The following is a 24044-nucleotide window of genomic DNA, read 5'->3' on the forward strand; positions in this document are numbered from 1 at the left end:
CCGGGCACCCGCTTCTCTGCAGTCCTGGACTCTGAGAGAGAAGCAGGCTAAAAGCAACCCGCTCCATGCAGGTGGGGCGGTGAGAGGCAGAGGAGGTACCTGAATCTGCCTCCTGATTCTGGAGTTGTTGGAGGGCTTGTGGGGGAATGGAGGGGGCAAGAAACCGGGCCGATATGGGGATCATAAGGTCCCTTGAGCCTCCTGGAGTTAGAAAACAGGAACCTGTTACAGTCTAAGCCCACAGTATTACAGAGGCCCCATACCCCGAGCTCACTGAACTTATGACAACCTACTGGACGTTCATATGGAGACATGAATGCAGATATTTTAGAGTTGATGATACATTTCTCCGAAACGCTAAACCTTGCAGATGGGATTTCCATAACAGACCAAAAAAAGACATCTGTTCTGCATTTCTGAACCAATTCTTTAACATTCCATCTCCAGTTCAAAAGCTTTTGAGGTACAGGCACATTTGCTGGGCAAACCTATCAGATCCCTTAAACCAACTTAGAAAATTCTAAATATTTGATAAGTTATTAAGGGTTCAGGTAAACAAATTACTCCTCCCTCTTAGGGATCTATGCTAATCACTCCCATCTGCTGCACTAGGACCGGGCATGTTCAGATGACACAAACTCAACTTTATGCTTGTTTTCTTAGACATATTCTGAATTCACATTCTTTGCCCCAAGCCAGGCGACTCTCCCAACTCTGAACCAAAATTCAAGTTGAGTGACTATAAATGCTGAAGAAATCTTATGAAAAGAACAAGAAGTGCTAAAAAACTTTGCAGTAAGTTGATTTTGGAGCCAGGAGTTTTTTTTGTTTTTTTTTTTTAAAGGAGTTCAATTATCACTTGGCAATGTGACCTACTTTCTGCTAGGAAATCCTAACTCTTAGCGACTGTCTGAAGCAAAACAAAAAGTGTGTGTGGGGGAAGCAAGATTAAGGATATGCCCCAAAAAAGTAAGAATATACTGAACCAGAAATGAACGTTCAAAATCTCTTTGAGTCAAAGATAACTCTAAAAAGGCAACCAATGACTAGAGAACCACTGCCAAAACTATTTACACAAAAAATAAATCAAAATGTGTTACTGTTCTGAAAAAGCCGAAGGACCATCAAACCAGTCCCCCAAAAGTAACAAACATAATCATGGATCTGAAAACACTGAATTGCAATTATCCAATTTGCTCAGAACTACCAAGAGTTTGGACAATAAGTAATCTGGATTTCTCAGAGACACCTGAATGGGCTTTAATTCTACCTAGGAAAAAAATACAAAAGGCGTAACAGAATTGAGGAGTAATAATACAGGCAGCAAGTATTTTCCAGGAACCTTAAGACAACCCAGCCCTAGCTCCACATGTAACAACCTGAAATGCCACAGAAATAACAACTACACATGAATCAATCAATCAACAGTATCAACTGAACTCCGGCTGAGCATTTTGGGAAGTACGATAGAGTTAGAAGACACAATCCCTGCCCTCATGGAGTTTTTAATCTAGGGGGTTCACCAGATGCAGAAACCAGAGATGTCGGGGCTGGGCAAATAAAGCAGTTCCGTACTGGGAAATGTCCTTTCAGGCTTCTATTATGTGAATCAACTAACGACATTAAAGCAACGGGTCCAGGTTAATTTTGGCCAGGCCACTTTGTAAAGCAAACATTGCAGTGATCTTCCCATGATTGAGGTTGATTCTTTTCTTATTTTTTGGCTTTTTAGGTCATTCCTCAATCTCTTTAATGCAAAGAGACTGGCTATTATTCAATATGACTAGGTCCCTTTAAGCGTGGTTTTGTTTCCACTTCGGATCTACTCGATATCTACTAGGTCCCTTTAGATGATTACTTGGGACATTGTAAACAGTTAGATTGTAGGGAGGCAGCCTGGAGCAGTTGAAAAAGTATGGGCCTGGGCATCAGGAGAACTGAGTTCTAGTTCCGACCTTGCCACTGGCCTAACTGTGTGGCCCGGGGCCAGTCGCTTAGCCTCTCTGGGCCTCACTTTTCGCACCTGTAACATGGGCTAAGATATCTCTCTCTCTCCCTGTTGGATTACAAGCTCCGGGTGGGACAGAGACTGCATCTGGATTTATCTTCCACTGTCATCTTCTCTGGGTCTGGGTTCTGTGCTCTGCCCACCTCAGTCAATATGACTGAATGACCGAAGGCGGAAGAGGACATGATGGCCGTCATTTCCTCCCCAGAGGAGAGGGTCCTGCCAGGCGGACGCTGCGGGTTTCCCGGCCGTCCGTTTACCTTGTACAGTCGGTAGTAATGAACGGCCACGTCGTCCAGGCGCACCGCTTCCTTGATGTATTTCAGGTGGGCTTCCGAGGCCGTCAGTGCAAACTGGTCTTTGTGCATGTTGGGGATGTGCTTGAGGATGTAGTCCTTGCCACGTTTGGTAACCACCTGTTGCGACAAAGACCACGAATATTCAGTGCCAGGCTCCGGGGTGAACCGCAGATGCCCAAGAGGGACTCCTCTCGCCCTCCACCTCAGAGATGACAAAAAGGAAAGGGGACAATGGGGACAAAATCCAGGCTCTCAGACCGTGAGTTCTGAGTCGAAGGGCGTTGTGTCCGATCCCATTACTTGTCTCTAGCGCAGGGCTTGGTGAACAGGAAGACTGAATAAACACTACAACTAACCCAATCAGAGTTAAGGCTACTTAGTTGCATTTAAGCTATATTGCTTTGAAACTAAAGGAGAAAAAAAATCAAGCCCTAAGAAATCTGAGCAAAACTTTCTTGAGTCATGGTGTAATTAGACCACATCAGCACATTTTCAGATCTGGTGTGTCACCTGGTCTCCCCAAATTCCTCTCAGAGAAGATGGGAGATGGGGAAATAACACCCAAAAGAAATCCCTTCAAAGACTTGGCACCTGAACTGGTAAATTCAGTCATTACCTTTCATTGCCAACAAAGGAGCCGAGTCGAACTAAGAGCGTATTACCTCTGTCTGCTTCGGCCACATGGCCGAACCTGCTCCAGAGGGAGAAACTTGCTCTAATGCTTTAAAGAAGATTAAAGGGGCAGAAGGATGTGACAACCGTGTGATCTTTCAGGCCAGGTTCTCAGGGTCACAGCCCTGTCGGGAAGTCGGCGGACTTCCACTTCAGTTGATGTTCGGAAACCCCAAAAGCACTCGTGTGCCCATGCCGATGACAACACATTTCCATTTCACAGTGGAGTGTAAGCTCCTTGAGGGCAGGGAATGTGCATCTGTGCTTCTGATGTGCTCCTCCAAGTGCTCAGTACAGTGCTATCCAGTAGTGCACAGCACCGTACTGACTGCTTGAGAAGAACTAAAGAGGAAACTTGTTCCTTGCCCACAAGGAGCTTACCCTTCATGCCTAGAACACTCTACATACACACATATACACACACACTCGCCTCTGGACTGTAAGCTTGTTCTGGGCAGAGAACGTGTTTGCTATACTGCACTCTCCCAAGCGCGTAGTACAGTGTTCTGCACACAAGCACTCAATGAATACAATTGACCGGCTGACTGACCCATCAAATCCTTACAAAGGCACTTAGGGAGTTGAGCAGACTCCATCTCCAAACTGCTTTCCCCACACGGAGGAAGGGAGGGAGTTCCCGGCTCCGAGCCACCGTCCAGGGACCCATCCACCTGGAGTTTGAAAAGGGAACCTACCCAGGGTGGGAAATAATCCTCGGGCTCGAAGTATTTTCCGCAGTGCTTGTTCCTTTTGAAGTTCCCAAGATCCGCCTGGAGCGCGAAAGCTGCCAGGAGGAAGTAGGCCTCCTCGCGCAGCACACACTGGGAATGAAGGACTTGCTTCCTCAGGTGCCAGTAATAGTAGTATCTGGCTGTTCTGTCACTGCAAGAATGGAAGAGACACAGAATGTCCAAGGGGTCACGGCAGAGCAAGATGGCCACAGATAAAAACAGTCCAGCACCAAAACCCCCACTTCCCGCACTAATGCACTTCTTTCCGGTAACTTACTCCATACGTTCTTGGCTGGCACTTGGATACTCATCCCAGCTCACAGCATTTATGTACAAATCCTGACACTCTATTATTGTCCCATCTATATTTTAATGGCTGTCTCCCCCTCTAGAGTGTAAGTTGCTTGGTGGGTAGGAATGGCATCTACCTCCTCTATTATATTGTACTTTCCCCAGTGCTTAGTACAGTGGTCTGCAGGCAGGAAGTGTTCAATAGATACCTTTGATTGATTATTCTCTTTCTGTGCATGCATTTCTACATCCCTCTTCTGACAGAGATGACTATTACCCGGAAGGTAAGCTCTTCGTGGGCAGGGACCGTGTCTACGTACGCCCTTAGACTGTGAGTTCCATGCGGACAGGGACTGCGTCCAACCTAACATATCTACCCCAGTGCTTAGAAGAGTTTGACATATGGTAAGTGCTTACCAAATACCATAAAAACACTTTGTCGTGTTGCATTCTTCCAAGCACTCAGTACAGTGCTCGCATTCAGGAGGTGCTCGATACATAGCACCGACCGACTGAGAAGCAGCATGGCCTAGTGGAAAGAGCACAGGCCTGGGAGCCAGAGGACCTGGGTTCTAATCCAAGCTCCACTCATCTGCTGTGGGACCATAGGCAAGTCACTCAACTTCTCTGGGCCTCAGTTTCTTCATCTGCAAAATGAGGATTAAAACTGACAGCTCCACGTGATTGCGTCCAATTCTGGCACATAGTAAGCGCTTAACAAATACCACAGTTATTATTATCATTGTTTTGATTATTAACTGTCCCCCCGCACCACGGGTGCAGCCTAGTTCAGACCCTGGAGAGCTGCGGTTTAGAAAAAACCTCCCAGTGCTGCCAAGGAAGAGTTACTATTCTTGACATGACTTTCTCGGGGGGAGGGGAAGAACGGACTTTGAGGTTCCGTTCCATGGTGAGGTTTTGGTTTAACCGTCCTTAAATACTTTACAATAACCACGGTAGGGGGGGCTGAAACCGGGGTCAAGGATGCTTTCCTACTCTCCCGTCAAAATCATCATCATCATAATAATGACAATAAAAAATAATAATTGTATTTGTTAAGCGCTTACTATGTCCTGGGCGCTGTACTAAGACCTGGGGTGGATACAAGCTTACAGTCTTAATCCCCATTTGACAGATGAGGAAACAGGGACAAACCCAGGATTAGAACCCAGGTCCTTCTGACCCCCAGGCCCACGTTCCAGCCGCTGTTCATTCACTCATTCATTCAATCAATCGTGTTTATTGAGTGCTTACTGTGTGCACAGCACTGTACTATGCTCTTGGAAAGTACAATTCAGCAATAGAGAGAGAAAATCCCTGCCCACAACAGGCTTACAGTCTAGAGACAGGCTGACTAGAACCCCCGATCCGAAAACCAGCCGGAAGGTAATGGATGAGGGCACCTGTAACTGGCATGGTGTCAGTCGATCCCTCTCGTCCCTGCCCGCTCCATAACCACCCTCGATGATGAAGATGGCACGGAGCGCGATGAAGTGCAGCGGAAGAGTGGACTCCTGTTTCTCGCTCCCTCCCTTGGTTTCTCTGTTACCCTAGTTTATCGTTTTCTTTAGATTAACAAAATGCTCATGGAGACGGACTGAGTAAGCTGATTTTAATCAAAGCTATGGTTATGTCTGGCACGCTGAAAAGACAGTGTCCCTATCATTTTTCCTCTTGGGCCCGAGAACGCTTTGAGCGGTTTCTTTTTTTAACGCTGACTCCTCGATGTTTAGCCTTGTGCGGCCCTTGGGAGATGTGTAGGACTGGATTAACCATTTGTGAACTGTAGGGGGTTAATTAGGGGCTAATAACATTCCTTCCTTGTTTACAAGCACGCCACACTCCCCTCGTGAACTCAGTTGTTGAAACTGAGGAAAACCGATTAGGGTTCTTAGCCAGTTCTGACTTGGCACACTTTTCTTTCCCGCCTTCGATTTCATCTGGGTGTGACAACCATCAAAAGCGAATCCCATCTGTTTGTACAGCCTAAGCCAAATTACCTTTCTCCTCTTCCTTCCCACGTTCCTCATCCCTCAGATATTTAATGAGCATGCCACACGGGGAAGTAAAACACTTGGGAAGAGGAGGAAATGAGACGCCACTGTTCCAATCAGAAAATAGTTAAGTCCTTACTCTTCCCCTATGGGACAAATCATTTTGGCTTCCATTGTAATCTTTACCGCTATTAAGAAAAACAGCCAAGAATTCACCTTCGGAATTTCTAGTGCATCCCGAGTCGTGCATCACGACTTTCTGCGTGAAAAATGAACAGCTCAGTTCAGCAAGCCGAATGCCCTTAAAATCCTCATCCGAATATATCACTTGGCTATCTCATAGTGAAAGCTACCCAGGACGGAGGATTTTCCAGGTGGAAAAGAGAGGTACCAAGATGTAAGGAAAGATATTTTGTTTTCATTTTTCTCCCCTTAGAAAATATTCTAAAAATCAATCCTCATCTACATCTACTTTAAAGTTCTCGCATCATCAGAGAAACCTAAGTTTGAGAACAGCCTTGAACAGGACCCAATGAATCTCAGCAAAGTGGGGGTGGTGAGACATAGCAATGATGGGTGGAGCCAGATAACTGGCCCAAAATGGTGCTGCCAGGTCCAACCCAACTGGTGGTGTGGAAGCAGAGCCCCAGAGCCCCTTCCCTTACCTGATCAATCGGCCGTTTTCCACGTAATATTGCACCCGGAAGTGGATGATCATCGGGGGGCCAAACTGATCGATGCCCTAAAGTAAAGACAATTCACATCTTAATGTTGGTATTTGTTAAGCGCTTACTATGTGCCGAGCACTGTTCTAAGTGCTGGGGTAGACATAGGGGAATCAGGTTGTCCCACGTGGGGCTCACAGTCTTAATCCCCATTTTACAGATGAGGGAACTGAGGCACAGAGAAGTGAAGTGACTTGCCCACAGTCACACAGCCGACAAGTGGCAGAGCTGGGATTCGAACTCATGAGCCCTGACTCCAAAGCCCATGCTCTTTCCACTGAGCCATGCTGCACATCAACCTCCCGGCAGTCAGCACAGAGTGAAGAGATACCAGCAGGGAAATGAAGTTACTCAGAGTGGGCTTCCTCCAGTCCCTACATTATAAGGATAGAGCTCACGCATCCATCATTCTGAAGGGAAATCAGGTGCCCATCATACCAGGACCTCGGCAACGGCACAAATCTCGCCCTCCGAAACCATCCCTAACGTGACCCAGGTGAACTCCCGGGATGACACGAGGAGATGTAAAAACAAACACCGATGGAGGCTTCTAGCAGAGATCCCCCGCGGTGACCATTTGCTTCTCCCTGCTAGCGTCCCTTTACTGCTTGTTAACCTCCAGCGGCCCAAATGCCGATACACCGTTCGTCACTCTGACACCCAGGCCTCGGAGTCTCGAATGAGAATTCCCCTCCTTTTCCCATCAGGGATTGAGCTCTGACCCGGAATAGTGTTCAGAGCATCCCGGTTTGATTGCCGGGGCCCCTCTAGGGAAACCACTTTGCTTCCCAGTGAATCTCTGCAGAGTGGAAAGGCCCAGCAGTCAATCCTCGGTTGCTCCGAAGTCGCGCTGGGCCTCCTGGTGTAAGATTCCAAAAAGGACTCAAAACTCTTTGGAAAGAGAGTTTTTTGTCAAGAACCCATCCCAACAACGATATTTAAAAAATGCAAGTCTTGCATGTGACACCGTCAGCTTACAGACAGAAACGAATCATTCAATCTTGTTTTGTCTCCTGTAGTGAGAATCACTACAGACAGACCAATAAAGTGCTGTTAGAATTCATATCCATCATCACGACTGTCCCATCCAACATCTTACGCAAGTCATTATTATTGAATTTACTTAGCATTTTTCATCATTCACTTCCCATTCCTCAATCGCCCCAACATACACCATCATTTCAGCTTCTTCTCTAGTGAACAGCGGTTACAAAGAAACAACACATTCTTAAAGGGGAAATAATTTGGTTTAGGAACGTAATCTCACCCAAACGATTCTGTATTCGCGTACCTTGCTGGCTTCTTTCTTCCATTCTTTGGGGCAGTATTTATAAAGCTTCTGGGATAATTCCATATACACATGTTCGTTATCTATAGCAAAAGGATGAAGGAAAAGATGGGGTGGGGCGGGGCAGGGCGGGGAAGAAAGACAGAAAGAGAATATGAATGAGCAACTTTCAATGATTTTTCAAGCTTCTGAATGTACAATAATTCCCCCTTCCATAAAACAAAGCTAGAGACTAATCTAGGCATTCAGGGATGAATTCTTCCACCTGATGAACATTTAGGTCTTCTTTCCAGTTTCAGGCAACTGGACTCATCCAAGAGGCCAGGATTTCTTCTTTACAAAGGAAATCAGCCTGTTACACTTTCAAAGCTACTTTGCTCTTCTACGAGTCACCTCTTCTTGGCCTCCACCCACAATTTAGTCCTCTCAGCAGTGTTTAGTAGTAGAGAGGCCTCAGAGAAAAAACATCTTTTCACCCTGCTCGGAGGAGCCCTCACAGGGGTGAAATCCTGGAGAGTAGGAATCATGGGATGGCAGCAGCACCTTTTTCCACTAACAGGACGGGCCCCCATTACAAGTATGTGTCCGTTTCCAAACGGGTGGTGGTGGGAATAGCATTTAATGAGTGCCAAGTGCTTAGGACAGGGCACATCACCCTGTGCTCAATAAATTCAATTGCTACTAATACTCTGGAAAAACCCCCCTGCAATTTTATGATCTGTGTAGAGAAGTGCCGTCTTTATTCTGGAAGTGTCTGTTTAGGCACATATGAGGGGGAAATGCAACTGTTCCATTGGACCCCAAGGAAGGTAAGGGTTGGGGTGATTTCTTCTGGTGATGTTACTTGTTGTTACTAATTATTATTATTATGGTGTTAGGCACTAACTCTGTGCCATAAACTGCACTAAGCAGTAAGACCGAGACAAGAAAATCAGACTGGACACAGACCCTGTTTCACAGAGACTCACAACCTAATGGAGAGTGGGTATTTTATCCCTATTTACAGAGGAGGAAACTGAGACCTATAGAGTTAAGTGTCACACAAGGACAGCCCAAGGCACCCATAGTCATAGCAGTTGGCAGGGTTGAAAATGAAAATAAATTAAGCGAAATTACCTTTGTCTTTAACTGACGGGAACCGACTCAAAGCCGCAGAGCGCTGGCAGCTTGGGTCAACAAGAGGCAACAGAGTGCTGAATATTTCCAACACCGATAGCTTAAAGGATACATCAGATGACGAAAAACAATGCAATTTCCAACAACCTGACACCCACTAGCTGTTGCTCAGAGGATTGGTTCTGTCTGACACTTACTTTGTATGACACTGAGTCCGAAGAGATGGCAGTCTTTCAGCCTCAGCAGGTCACATACTTGCACCAATAACTGATGACACAGGACTTTCACCTGCAGGACGATAGGCGATTTGAGATCTAATGAACATGTAAAAAAACAACCCCACAAAAATTCGATCCTTTAGTCTAAATCGGCCCATCCGAAATTTATTCCCTTGCGAAGAGATCCACTGACTGATGGAAATTGCTCTCTATTTGCTGCAGTGTCTTAATGACGGATATCATTCGAGCCCAAATCTTACAGAGAGTAACATAAACCCACACAAAGTTAATACATCTGCAATGTATAGGCTGGGCCTAACTCTTAAATCATGCGATAGAGCAAGAGAACGCCTTACAAATGAACGTCTTAAATAACCTGCTACGTTGTACTCTCCCAAGTACTTAATATCTTGGAGGACCGCCCCTGTCCTCTCCCCCTCCCTTCAGGCTCCAATCTCCTCCTGCCTCCAGGACGTCTCCACCTGGATGTCGGCCCGCCACCTAAAACTCAACATGAGCAAGACTGAGCTCCTCATCTTCCCTCCCAAACCCGGTCCTCTCCCAGACTTCTCTATCACCGTGGATGGCACGACCATCCTTCCCGTCTCTCAGGCCCGCAATCTCGGTGTCATCCTTGACTCGTCTCTCTCGTTCACCCCACGCATCCTATCCGTTACCGAGACCTGCCGGTTTCACCTCTACAATATCGCCAAGACCCGCCCTTTCCTCTCCACCCAAACGGCTACCTTACCGTTACGGGCTCTCGTTATATCCCGGCTAGACTACCGTGTCGGCCTTCTCTCTGACCTCCCTTCCTCCTCTCTCGCCCCGCTCCGGTCTATTCTTCACTCCGCTGCCCGGCTCATCTTCCTGCAGAAACGATCTGGGCATGTCACTCCCCTTCTTAAACAACTCCAGTGGTTGCCTATCGACCTCCGCTCCAAACAAAAACTCCTCACTCTAGGCTTCAAGGCTCTCCATCACCTCGCCCCTTCCCACCTCTCCTCCCTTCTCTCTTTCTACCGCCCACCCCGCACTCTCCGCTCCTCTGCCGCCCACCTCCTCACCGTCCCTCGGTCTCACCTATCCCGCCGTCGACCCCTGGGTCACGTCCTCCCGCGGTCCTGGAATGCCCTCCCTCCTCACCTCCGCCAAACTGATTCTCTTTCCCTCTTCAAAACCCTACTTAAAACTCACCTCCTCCAAGAGGCGTTCCCAGACTGAGCTCCTCTTCTCCCTCTACTCCCTCTGCCATCCCCCCTTTACCTCTCCGCAGCTCAACCCTCTTTTTCCCCTTTTCCCTCTGCTCCTCCACCTCTCTCTTCCCATCCCCACAGCACTGTACTCGTCCGCTCAACTGTATATATTTTCGTTACCCTATTTATTTTGTTAATGAATTGTACATCGCCTTGATTCTATTTAGTTGCCATTGTTTTTCGAGATGTTCTTCCCCTTGACTCTATCGCCATTGTTCTCGTCTGTCCGTCTCCCCCGATTAGACCGTAAGCCCGTCAAACGGCAGGGACTGTCTCTATCTGTTGTCGACTTGTTCATCCCAAGCGCTTAGTACAGTGCTCTGCACATAGTAAATGCTCAATAAATACTACTGAATGAATGAATGAATGAATAATATATGGCTCTGCACACAGTGCACGTTCAATAAATACTATTGATCAACAGAGAGAAATTCCAGAAGATCCTCTTTCCTAGGCACTGGGACTCAAATAAACTCTGATTTCTGTATTCATCCAGAAGACTCTCCCCTCTTCTAAAAACCAGCAGAAGTTATAGCCACAAAGTACAATGGGTTTTGTCAAAACACGTTTCCATTCCGCATTTGGGCTAGAATGCTGTTAGGAAGTCAGGGGACCTAGTTGATCCAGCCTATCTGGTAGCGGCACACCGCAGTGTCAAAAGAAATGGTTTGTGTGCGCGGCACCAGAATGGTGCGAGATTTCCTTATTGTGGGTTTTCACAAGAACATGACCCCCACGTGACGGGAAAACCGTGGGATGGTAATCAAGATCAGGGACCCAGGGCCGGTTACGAGTCATGTCCATTCAGTTAAGGACTGACCGCCTCTAGAGGTGCTCCTATCACCAAGACTGAGGAGGCGGGTCTGGTGGTCCATACACAAACTCAGTCCTCCAAAATCAAAGTTCCCTGGGTGACCGACACCCTGCCCTGTCCGATCTTCTGCTGAATGTCAATGGTGAGGAGGGTATCAGTGTGCAGGGACCTGAATAATCTGTTTTTCTCCAAAATCATGACATGGGCCAGCCAGAAATGTTAAAAGCTACTCCCCTGTTCGACAAGATTCTACAAATTTAATTTTTAAAACCTCGGTCGCACCATTCCTGTGTCATATCCTTAGTACTCAAACGAGGTCAGTCTCTATCCATCCTCCCTTTCTCTCCCATAACCTGATAATGCTTGTCTTGTGGTCAGCCTCATCGAGTATTTTTCACCTCAAGGAAGAAAGACCTTGAGCTATCAAGTAAATATTTGTGTTTATAAATCGATGACTGAATAAGCTTAGATGCTCGAAGGGTTCTTACATACTTAGAGAGTTCTCCTGATCCCAGTGCATTACTGTTTAAGCCATTATTGTCCATATACACACACACAGGCGTGCGTGCTATAATCACCATCATCATCATGAAGGAAAAGGGAAGAGAGCCTTCTGTGGGAACTGGTTATCTCACCACTCTCCCCTTCTGGCTAGAGTCCTTCGGCAGAATACTCGAACCATTCAAACCCTGAACCTCTTCAGAGCAAAATGTAGTCTAGAAGATTATCTTCAATGATACTTAGTGATCTCTTACTATGCACAGAGCACCCTACTAAGCACTTGGGAGAGTACAATACAACCGATTTGGCAGACACGTTCCCTGCCCACAATATACAATCTAGAAGGTGTGGTCTTACGCAGCCCAGCAGATACTGACAAAGTGTAGGGAGTGAAGCCAAGACCTCTCTTCTCTTTATAGAGCTCTAGCTTATCCATCATTTGGTACCATCGACAGGTCTCAGCTCCGGCAAATCACAAGTTCACCAGGATCCTAAGACTCTCCTATACCGACTCATATGCCCTTCTGAATCAGAGTGGCGGGTTAGGCTAGCACCGATGGGGTACAGCAGTGCTGATAATCTATTTCTGGCTACTTTACCTGAAACTGAGACCTCTGAAAATTGGTGTCCATCATGACTCATCTGAAGCCTGGGGCAGACACTAAGCTCCCACTAGACTGTAAGTTCGTTGTGGGCAGAGAAGTGTCTCCCCATTCAGTTGTATTGTACTCTCTCAAGTGCACAGTTCAGTGTGCTCGATAAATAACGTTGATCCATTAATTGATTATGTGCCGATCACATGCTCTGGACACAAGATGACAAGCTGCTGTTCATGTGGTCTAACCACACTACAGACCAACGATGAGCCTTGAAGAAACCGAGGATTCAGGCCCACCTGCGTCACAGCAGAAGTGATGATGATATCTCCCATCAGCAAGGACAGACTAGCTTCAGTCCTGAGACTCCGGGACTGAGAATCTGCATGGAGGACTTGAATCTAGTGCTAGTGGTTTGGGCAGTGCTACTCAAACTTTCTGGTCCCTGCTGGTCATTTTTTCACTGTGACACAGAAGGCACGAGTGAGCAGGCGAGCAGAGGGGCAGCGCAGAGCAAAGTGCACCTAAGGACTTGGCCCACGATAGCCAGTGCCAGGCAGAACCGGCACTACAACCTAGGTCTCCTATTTCCCAAGGCCGAGCTCTTTTCCATGGACCAACAGCAGGGTGACAGAGAAACCCCACACACAATCCAAGTTACTCAAAGGTTGAATTACTGTTACCGAATTCTGCTTCTGAGACAACTCACTATCCAAAAATGCATAGGTAGATAAAGATGGAGTAGCACCACATGTGCTACTGGAATATTGACAGGTACAAAGTCTAAATCAATCGATGACATTTACTGAGGACTGATGCGTGTATTAAGTGCTTGGGAAAATAAATTACAAGAGAGTCGGTAGATGCAATCCCTGCCTAAAAGGAGCTTAGTGACTATAGGGGGAGATCCAGAAAGGAGAAATAGTAGAGTGTAAGAATGATGGGTGGGGCTGGCCAACCGGCTCAAAATGGCGCTGACAATCCAACTCATCTGGTGTTGTCAAAGAAGAGCCCTAGAGCTCCTTCTCTTACTTGATCAATCTGCTGTTTTCTACATAATATTGCACTCATGAGTGGATGATTACTGACTGTTAGGACTGGAAACATATGAAACAACTGGGTGTCAAATGTCATTCCAGGTTATAGTTCTATAAAGCGGTGATGGAGTCCGACCGGCTCTTTGGGATAGCGCTGGGATCTGGCACAAATGGCGGTTCCAGCCGCGTCATCTAAGGGGCACAAAGGGCGCCAAAAGGCCACTCTAACAAGATCGTCAACAATGACATGCTGGGAATACAGTCCATCTGCTCAAAGCAACTCAGCCGCTCTGGGTGGCACGTCTGAGGAGAAGGGAATAATAATAATAATTACAGCATTTGTTAAGCGCTTACAATGTGTCAAGCAAGTTAATCAAGTCAGATATGGTCTCTGTCCCAGTTGGGGCTCACAGTCTAAGCAGGAAGACGAACAGGTCTGTAATCTCCATTTTACAGAAGAGGAGATTGAGGCACAGAGAAGTGAAGTGACTTGCCCAAGGTCACACAGCAGGCAGGTGATGGGGCCAGGATCGGAACCCAGGCCCTCTGACTCTCGAGTCCATGCTCTTTTCTACCAGGGCCTGCTGTTTGGCCAATGGAAGGAGAATACCCAAATGGTTCTGTTTGGTAAACTGAAAACACACATACACATACGCATACGCAGTGGCTGGGTGTAAAAAGGATTGTCAGTCATATAACTTCCTAAGGAAAAACTCCTCACACAACCCAAGGCATTCAAGGCCAATCGATCAATCACTGGTATTCACTGAACACTCAGTACAGTGCTCTGCTAATAGTAAGGGCTTGAAATAGTACAATACAACAGAATTAAGAGACATGTTCCCAGCCCCTAATGAGCTTATGGTCCCACGTAATAGTTACATGATCTGCTAATGGTGGGCTCACTCACGTTTATGATGATATTCAGCGATTCGTCATTGGGGAGGAAGATGCACACACTCCGGCGGTCTTGCATGACTCTATTATTATGGAAGTTCAATTTGTTCATCGTGTTCTGGGCTCCCTCTGGTTAGCTCAACACGGAGAGCTGAGGCCTCGCAGACTCCTCCGGCTCACAGCCCTCAGCTGCCAAGCGCCCCTCTTCATCCCACGCGTCACGGGAGAGACCAGGGAGCGTCCGTCTCCCCACGATTCATAGCTGCGAGTGAGGAGAGAAGATGTTCGGGTCAGATACACAGCGATACTTTGCGGGGGGAGGGGGAAGGAGGCATGGGAACGAAAGCGGAAGGCCCGATCCATGGCCATACGATGTTACATCTGGATCACCTGCCCGGAGTGCTTCACATCAGACTGGAGTCTAATTGCCACCCACCTCTTGCCACTCATAAGGTAAGACGGTACTAAAATCGGTCACGGTCCTTTCTGAGAGTGATACGAGGAATGACTTCAATCATGCGCCATTAAAACCACAAGAGGTGAGTTGTCCCTTAAATTCCAAACACCATACAGGTTACTAAGCCGCTGGCCCGCTGAGAGCACCGGGCAGTCAAGGAATGTGGAGACCATCTGTCTCTTACAGGATTAAGAAGAGCTTTACTTCCGAGTGCTATTTATTCCATCCCAACTCAGGTCTCAAGGTAGAGTGGCAGCAACCACCGTGGATCACACACTTCATTAACCGGCATTTTGGAGCATAACAATGATGTCTCCCATCCGCTGGTTCTCGGAGAGCACCACCACAGAGTTAGCAAGACTTGAGACCTGGTCCTTTGGTGGACTAAGTATCAATCAGTCAGTAATACGTGCACAGGACTGTACTAAACGCCTGCGAGCATACGCTAATCAATCAGTCAATGGTACTTACTGAGTATTTACAATGTGCAGAGCACTGTACTAAGCGCTTGGGAGAGTATGGTATATCAGAGTTGGTAGGCACGTTCCCTGCCCACAGTGAGCTTACAGTCTAAACGGAGGAAGGGTCAAAATCCCTGCCCTCAAGGACTTACAATCCAACCAATTTATAGTTGAAAGAGGGAGAAGAGGTGAGAAATGTACTCTTGAGTGGCACAGTGAAAGGAGATCTGGCCCTGTACCTCCCTTTCTTCCTCTTGGCCCCCTCAAAACCAAGTGACTAACGTATATATCTAATAAAAAATGGTAAAAACAGGTTAATTGTATTTTACTCTTCACTACAAAAAGGCCAGAAATTCTACTTGGGGGTGATTGTGCTTGTTCAAGAGAAATAGAGACTGTTTCTCTACTTTAAAGATTTAATTGAGAAGTAGTCTAACAAGATAGTTTTGATGTTAGTGTTTGGGTGCTTTGCTGAGGGTGGATGCACAATAAAAAATGAGAGTGGTCATGAGTAGTCAAATGCAGATCTCAGTCCTAATCTGCCCCAACCACTGGATCTGTGTGCCTGCCTCCTAAAATGTTCTCCAGAAAGCATTTTCATTTATGAGTCAAAGTCTCATGTTTAAATACAAATCCTTAAATGATAGTAATCGCAGCACAACTATTCTTCTGTAAATCCATGCTTTGAAATGAACGAGGGCCAGAACTTCCTGTCCTGTAATTCTCCTTGGGTAATTAAAAAGATGGATGTTTCCAATGACCCACTTTCTATTCCTTATTTCTAGCCCGATGAAGACGAAGAAAAAAAAAATCACCTATCCCGTTCATCAACTCATATGGTTTGTGTTCATAAGGAGTCTCTTTTACTGATGATGATGATGACGATGGCCTGGGGGGAGGAAAGAGGAGGGGAGAGGGAGACTCTCCCTTCAGGAATGGTGGAGGAGTCTCGGTCCTAAGACCCGGTAGAAGGGTATTATCTACAGCCCTAACGGTTCTCGCCGTACCAATCACACTTCTCGCCCCGTCTCTTGGGTTCCTGCGACGACAGGAAGTGCAGTGAGTATGTGCTCGAGGATGCAGCATATTGTAAAGCATAGGTGTGGTCTTTCTAATGGTCAGTAAATCATATTGATTGAGCACTTACTGGGTGCAGAGCACTGTACTAACCGCTGAGGAGAGTACAACAGAACAACAGAACAGACACATTCCCTGCCCATAATGACATTTCAGTCTATTTCTGCTATTGTACTTTCCAAAAGATGACTCCAGGACTGCCCAGTCTGCACCAGTCCCAACTTATAAATACAAATAGACTAAATGGAAAGACTTCTCCTCATTTTTTGACAGATAATTCGAGCTTTATTTCCTTGGAGATCCCATCAAATAACCAGCCATATAGAGTCACATGGCTCAAAATATTCCTCATAAGTTGAAGGGTTATTAGTCTGGTTGACTCCCGGACATGTTCATACCCAGGAACACTCTACATGGCGTGATGAGATAAAAATAATGGGGGTGGGGGATTTTTGGCTGAGCAGGTGTGTGTGGACATGTAAAGTGCATGTTCACATGTAAACGCTGACCCCTCCTGCACTGTTGCCCTGGTCAACTCATGCCTACATGCCTGATGCTGTTTCCACTTCTCCCTTTTTGATGATAATGATGATGGTTCCTCTGTTAGGAACGACTGGTTGAGCCTTTTTGTGCGTGTGTGTGTGGCATTTGTTAAGCATTTACTATGTGCCAGGCACTCTTCTAAGCGCTGGGGTAGATACAAGCTAATCAGGTTGGACACAGTCCTCATCCCACATGGGGCTCTCACTCTTAAACCTCACTTTATAGATGAGGGAACTGAGGCACGGAAAAGTGAAGTGACTTGCCCAAGATCACACAACAGACAAGTACCCCGAGACTTCAGGACCGACAACCCGTGCAGAGGAACTGATTATAAGGATGGTGGTTGGCACAGTGCCCCTTGGGCCTGCTGAGGCACTGAGTACATCAAGTGAGTAGGCAGGACCCATTTATGGCCAAAGACACCACGGCACAATGCCAGTGCTGTGCCAGGGCTCCAGGGTCCGGCAACCTGTTGCTGGGGTAGCCACTTGAGCGATCGCTGCTCACGCTGGCCGGCTATTTTTCAGGATTCCCGACGGGGCTGTCCATCTCACGGTCCACCCCAGCTGGTCCATCGGTCACACGCCTTCGCCGCTGATGACATTGCCTCAAGAATGGAATCCAGATCTCTTCATCCCACAGTGGTGCTCTGACCCCTGGCTCAACAACGGCAGGGCTGCCCAGTAATGCTAACACCCCGAAAGCACTCAATAAATACCGATTGATAAATACCATGGAGTGACTGATCTGTATTCACGTTGACTACCTGTTTGTCTCACCTCCCCTATTAGACAATCGATTCCTTGGATATGCTCCCCGAGCACTAACTCTGACCGATCAATATCGCCTTGCTCCCTCCGGGGCTTGATGCCCGCCAGGTATTTCTGCCCCTCCCTCTCAGGATGGCTTGAGAAGCGTCTAGACCAAGAGACACTCTCCTTTTTGTCTCCACTGTACAAGATAGGGGCAGACCTTGACACAGAGAAAGAAATCTCTCAAAAGCTAAAATGTTTAGTGTGGCTAAATGGCTTTGCCCCCACAGCCCCTTCCTCTAACCACGATCACCCACAGAAAATAATTCAGAAATTCACATACCGCAAACAGGGCTTATTAAGCAATTTGTCTACAACACTAAGTTTTTCAGCCAAGAAGACACCTCTCCGCTTGAATACTAATTTTGGGGTGCATGGTACTTCCTCTAGGGAGATTCCAGGAGCACGCTGAATGCGTTTTTATTTGCTCTCCATTTGTAATAAATTACAATACTTGGTTAAAAATGCTTTCTCTGCAAACTAGGCATGTGGAAAATCCAGTTGGTCTCACTTGGGAATTTGATGTTCTGCTACATTGGGTTGGTAACCCCAGAGACATATGAATATGTTTTTAATTTTCTACTCCCGTGTCCAAGGATGATCTGGGGGAGCTTTTATCTTATCACGGAGAATAAACTACTGGGTGGGAAAAATGTCTTTATCCAATTCTGTATCTTGATTACGTCTATCTCACCGCCGACCTCTCGCCCACGTCCTGACTCTGGCCTGGAATGGCCTACCTCTTCATATCCGACAATCACTCTCCCTTCCTTCAAAGCCTTATTCAAAGCACATCTCCTCCAAGAGGTCTTCCCCGACTAAGCTCTCATTTCCTTTTCTCCTATTCTCTTCTGTGTCGTCCTGATTTGCTTCCTTCATTCACCCCTGCGCCTCAGCCCCACAGCACTTGTGTACCTATCCATAATTTATCTATTTATATTAATGTCTGTGCGCCCCCTCCCCACTGCCAGACAGTAAGCTCACTGTGGGCAGGAAACGTGTCTTCCAACTCTGTTATATGATACTTTCCCAAATGCTTAGTACAGTGCTCTGTACACAGTAAACACTCAAAAAATACGATTGATTGATTCTAAGCCTACTGACATAAACATCATTTTAGAAAGGTCACTATTATTTCATCCCTGGAGTTTGGGTTATAAAAAAATCTCATCTGAAACATGGCTGGTAAATAAGACTAACTGTAGAAACAGGGTTTGACATGAGGGGGAAGATCACCATGTCAGTCATGGTATTTATTGAGCATTTACTATGTGCAGAGCAATGTACTGAGAACTTGGGAGAGTACAATAGAACAGAATTAGCAGACACGTTCCCTGCTCATAATGAGCTTCCAGTCTAGAGACATCTCTAACTCATCATCCACCTCCACATCCCATCATCCATTACCACTCAGGGCAAGGGTGCAGAATGATTCACCTATCTGGTTTAGCAAGTCCCGCCTTCTAGGAAAGGTAGCGTAGCTGGCCCTCTGTCCACTGATGGCCACTGATCTGCATTCTGGCCCAGCACTGAGCTGATGGGCAAGAGCGCCACTGGAATGTGGGGTGTACGGCCAGGCCAGGGAATTCCAGTCACATCCCCCGGCCTCCCATACACGGCCATCAACTGTGTAGACGGGGCTACACATTTTGCTGACCAGAAATCAGCAACCCATCAGTAGCAGCTACAGAAGGATAAGCCACTCGAGTCTCCTGTAATTCAGGGGGTCCCAGAACTCACTGGAAACAGTCCTCAGCAGCAAACAAGCACACTATCTTCCCATGGCTTTTTGGCTGAATATTGGAGGCCTCTTTTCTTCATTCCTGCTCATCTAAGCAAAGAGGAAGAACACAAAATGGAGGGATGTGAAATCTGACGTGCGAACTGTCCGAATACCTCAGCAACAAGGACCACCAAAGTTACAACCCGAACCAGAGTTTACACAGTCTCCGACCTTCTGATAGCACAGATGCACTATTAGAACAAATCCAGTTTATTTTCAGACAAATTCAGCTTGACTGTCTGGGCTTTCTCTCTCTCGCCCACCTTCCAGAGAAGCTGCTGCTGAAACGCAGCTCAGTTCATTCACTTGTTGACCAAAAGGACAGAAGGGGATTCTAAAATTAGGGGGATGATAGGCCAGAAGCTCCTCGCGGACAGGGATCCAGTTTATTAACTCTCTTGTACTCTCCCAAGAGCTAAGTAACAGTGCCCTGTGCTCAATAAATACTATTGATTTATTTGGGCAATAACGAATGCAGAAATTTGACAACTCCCAGGTTGCAGTTTATTTTTAAGGCTGGGCGAGCTTGAGGGAATCGTGATTTTTAAAGCAGAAGAGCTTCACATTTTCATGGCTTCCTGCTCTCTGAAGCCATGTCAGATTTAACAAGAGGGTACAAAATTCCTTTTCATTCTGCTGAATTCCGAGGGGTGATGTGGCCAAGAAAAAGTGCCGAACTCAGGGAAAAAAATCTTCAGCTTGGAAGCATCTGCTTCTAATTCCTACAATGAAATCTTTGAGTCCGTCACGCACAGAGTACCCTCTGGCAAAGGAACGATGCTGTTTTCTAGAGAATGATTCTACTGTGAGTGTCTAATCTGGGACTGAAGAACCCTTGAAGTTCTTCTTTCCCTAAAATAAGTCTTTCCATTACAGCTACGGCGAAGCTGAAAGAAATGCTACCACACCCTCACAACTTGAGTAAAAGACACGCTAAAAAACGAAGGAAGCTGGTTAATTTTACTCTGACTGGACGTGTAATTTTTCTCAAGTGAAACAGAAGCTAAAGGTGTGTTGGTGGAAATCTTAACTGGGGAAGAACCTTGCCTTTATGTGTCACAGAGTGACATTTCCCCAGTGCCAAGAGCATCCCATAATTGATGGTGTTTCTCCTTGGATTATTTACTAAGGTGAAGCCTAGCAAACTGTCATCAACCCCACCCTGTCGCCCATCCATGTCCCAGTGGGGTGAGGGCAGCCCCATTGAGGAAGTTGGAAGGAGTGAGGATGCAAGCTAGAGCCCTGAGATTGGTTGGATGTAACTGAAGCAGATTAAAAAGCTACATGCAGCAAAGCAAGAAATGCACCGGCAAAAGAGGGATGGAGGGAGGGCGACCAACTAAACCCTGTGCCGGAACAAGCAGACCAAATTAAGGATGCTGTGGTCCCTGGAAGCACTGTGGCCTAGTGGATTGAGCACTGGCCTCGGAGTCAGAAGGACCTGGATTCTAATCCCAGCCCCACCATTTGTCTGTTGTGGGACCTTGGGCAAGTCACTTTGTTTCTCTGTGTCTCAGTTAAACTCATCTGTAAAATGGAGGTTATGACTGTGAGGTTATGGGACACGCACTGGGTCCAACCTGATTAGCTTCTATCTACCCCAGGGCTTAGAACAGTGCCCGGCACATAGAAGTAGCATGGTATAGAATGGATAGAGCACAGGCTTGGAAGTCAGAAGATCATGGGTTCTAATCCCGGCTTCAGCACTTCTCTGCTGTGTGACTTTGGGCAAGTCGCTTCACTTCTCTTAGCCTCAGCTACCTCACCTGTAAAATGGGGAGTGAGATTATGAGCCCCATGTGGGACAGGGACAGTGTCCAACGTGATTTGCTTGTACACATCCTAGCACTTAATACAGTGCCTGGCACATAGTAAGCGCCTAACCAATACTACAATTATTATTATTAATACCATTAAAAAAGCCAAATTGAACATAGCCAGAGCTGTGCTGAGGCTTTTATTCAATCCCTAAAAAATGCTGTCCTCAAAGATGGTCTCACAGCTCCACCACAGGGCACAGATGACACTCTCGCCTCCTTGGACGAGTGGGAATCATTTCCTAATAATAAAAACAATTATGGTATCTGTTAAGGGCTTACTCTAGGTGTCAAGCATTGTGCTAAGTGCTGGGGTAGATATAAGATAATCACACAGTCCCTGTCCCTCATGGGGCTCACATTTGAGGGGACATTTCTGAACATGTCTCCCAGCCTTGAGATTGAAATGCCCCCCAAAGCAGAGAAAGGTGGCCAAGGTCTGCATTTTGTCTGGGAGCCCGGCATGGAAGACTGTCTCGCTCACCCAAAGGAATTTTCAGCCTTCTTCAAATGGTGGACACGATCTCTCTGTAGACTGAGAGCTCCTTGTGGGCAGGGAACCAGTCTGCCAACTCCGTTGCACTGTACTCTCCCAAGCGCTTAGTACTCTGCGCTTAGCTGAGTGCTCAAAAAATGCCATCAATTGCTTGAATGACTTCACAACCACCACCCACGTTAATGTCCTCTTTAAGGATGCAAGACAGCTATACAACCTCGTACACATTTACAAATCCATAGATGACAAACAATTTAATAGTCTTTAGGCAGTCCACAGGAAGAGGCAATCTTCTTGCCTTTATTACTTCGTGTGTGCAGATAAAACTGGAGAAAAGCTGACTGTCGAGGGCCTGCTATTAACCTCTTAGCCAAGTGTCAGAAGGAGCACATGCAATTTTAGAAAGTATCCGATTACATAAGAGAGAGTCAAGACCCAGTGGGAAATGATAAATGAGGTGCGTAGGAAAGCGAACCCCATCTTTCTCTTTTCGGTCCTAGATGACCCTAGGAGAAATGCAAATTTTCATTTATTCTAGAAGAGGCAAGATATTATCTGGAAGAACTTCAGAACAATCATTAAGCTCCTTTTCCTTTTCCCAAATATGACAGATTATTTTCCTTGAAGATGAACAATACCCCGTTGGCTAAAGGTAACTTTTGATGGAGACTTCTAAGCCTTTCCCCCATTCCGGGAGGAATGGAAAAACAGACTCTCCAATCAACTCATAGTATTTCTGAGCACCTACTTTGTGTAGCACACTGACTCTCTAATCAATCGTCAATAGCATTTCTGAGCACCTACTTTGTGCAGAACACTGTACTAAGCACTTGAGAGAGTCGCACAGATTCAGTAGACATCATCCCTGCCCTAGAGGAGTTTATAATCCTGTGGGGGAGACAGACTGAAATGATAGACAGAAGGAAGGAAACGTGGATATATATTTGAGTAGGTATTTAAATGATAGGGTGAGTTGACATGAATAGAAGTGCTCCGGGGAACTGTGAGTCCATATATTTGTAATCTTGATTCTTTACCCTTTTATTCCAAGTGCTTTCACATTATTTACCTCACTTTTGTCCTCACAACTTCTCTGTAAGGATTGAGGAAGAAGCTATTATTATTCTCACTTTACAATGGGGGAAAGTGAGGCCCAGGGAGGTTACATGACTTGCCCAACGTCATTCAATCGTACTTACTGAGTGCTTACTGCGTGCAGAGCATTGTGCTAAGCACTTGGAAAGTACATTACAGCAATAAAGAAAGACAATCCCTGCCCACAAGGGGCTTACAGCCTGGGCGGGGGGGAGACAGACATCAAAACAAGTAAACAGGCATCAATATAAATCAACAGAATTATAGATATATACATGTATACATAAGTGTTGTGGGGCGGGGAGAGGGGAAGAGCAAAGGGAGTGAGTCGAGGTGATGCGAAAGGGAGGGGGATCTGAGGAAAAGGGGGCTTAATCTGGGAAGACCTAATGGAGGAGGTGCGCCTTCAGTAGGGCTTTGAAGGGGGGAAGAGTGGTTGTTTGGAGTATGTGAGGAGGGAGGGCATTCCGGGCCAGAGGTAGGGCGTGGGCCAGGGGTCGGCAACGAGACAGGAGAGATCGAGGCCCAGTGAGCAGGTTAGCGGCACCAAAGGAGCGGAGTGCGCGGGCTGGGATGTAGAAAGAGGGAAAGGAGGTGAGGTAAGAAGGGTCAAGTTGATGGAGGGCTTTGAAGCCAATAGGTCACAGTGTAGGCCCATCGATTCTCCAAGACATTCTTCCTCCAAGTCTCTGTTCTCAAAGAGGCCTGGTGTGGCTGCTGGCTGGCTGCTCTGGGCAAGTGGCAGGTGCCCTTCTGTAGGTGCCACAAGTCCCAAGTCAACTGCCAGTCATTGCAGCGGCAGCAATGCCTGGACCTGGTCTAGTTAAAGGGCCCCTCCTCAATAGATATGGGGCAGGTGGAGGGTCCTCCCCAAAAGAAACCTAAGAACGGAGAAGCAGCGTGGCCTAGTGGAAAGAACATGGGCCTGGGAGTCAGAGGACTTGGATTCTAATTTCGGCTCTGCCAAATGCTTGCTGTGTGACCTTGGGAAAATAGCTTCATTTCTCTGTGCCTCAGCTTTCCTGTTCTCCCTCTTGCTTAGGCTGTAAGCCCCATGGGG

At 46.8% G+C, this 24044-nt stretch overlaps 1 protein-coding gene across 3 annotated transcripts in view; it reads right to left on the minus strand.

The window, feature by feature from the left end:
• Positions 1-24044, minus strand: part of FRMD6 (FERM domain containing 6) — a 56433-nt gene that overhangs the window by 12580 nt on the left and 19809 nt on the right. For 2 of the 3 annotated variants that reach the window (XM_029079082.2, XM_001514816.5), the window contains exons 2-7: positions 14457-14705; positions 9322-9412; positions 7988-8091; positions 6661-6737; positions 3675-3861; positions 2269-2424 (exon numbers count right to left, since the gene is read on the minus strand). In XM_029079082.2, the coding sequence (XP_028934915.1) occupies positions 2269-2424; positions 3675-3861; positions 6661-6737; positions 7988-8091; positions 9322-9412; positions 14457-14555 (714 nt within the window). In that variant the 5' untranslated portion in view covers positions 14556-14705. The remainder of the gene's footprint in view (positions 1-2268; positions 2425-3674; positions 3862-6660; positions 6738-7987; positions 8092-9321; positions 9413-14456; positions 14706-24044) is intronic. The other variant, XM_029079083.2, reaches the window with a different exon arrangement.

The sequence above is a fragment of the Ornithorhynchus anatinus genome, chromosome 14 (assembly GCF_004115215.2).
Source record: "Ornithorhynchus anatinus isolate Pmale09 chromosome 14, mOrnAna1.pri.v4, whole genome shotgun sequence".
NCBI lineage: Eukaryota > Metazoa > Chordata > Mammalia > Monotremata > Ornithorhynchidae > Ornithorhynchus > Ornithorhynchus anatinus.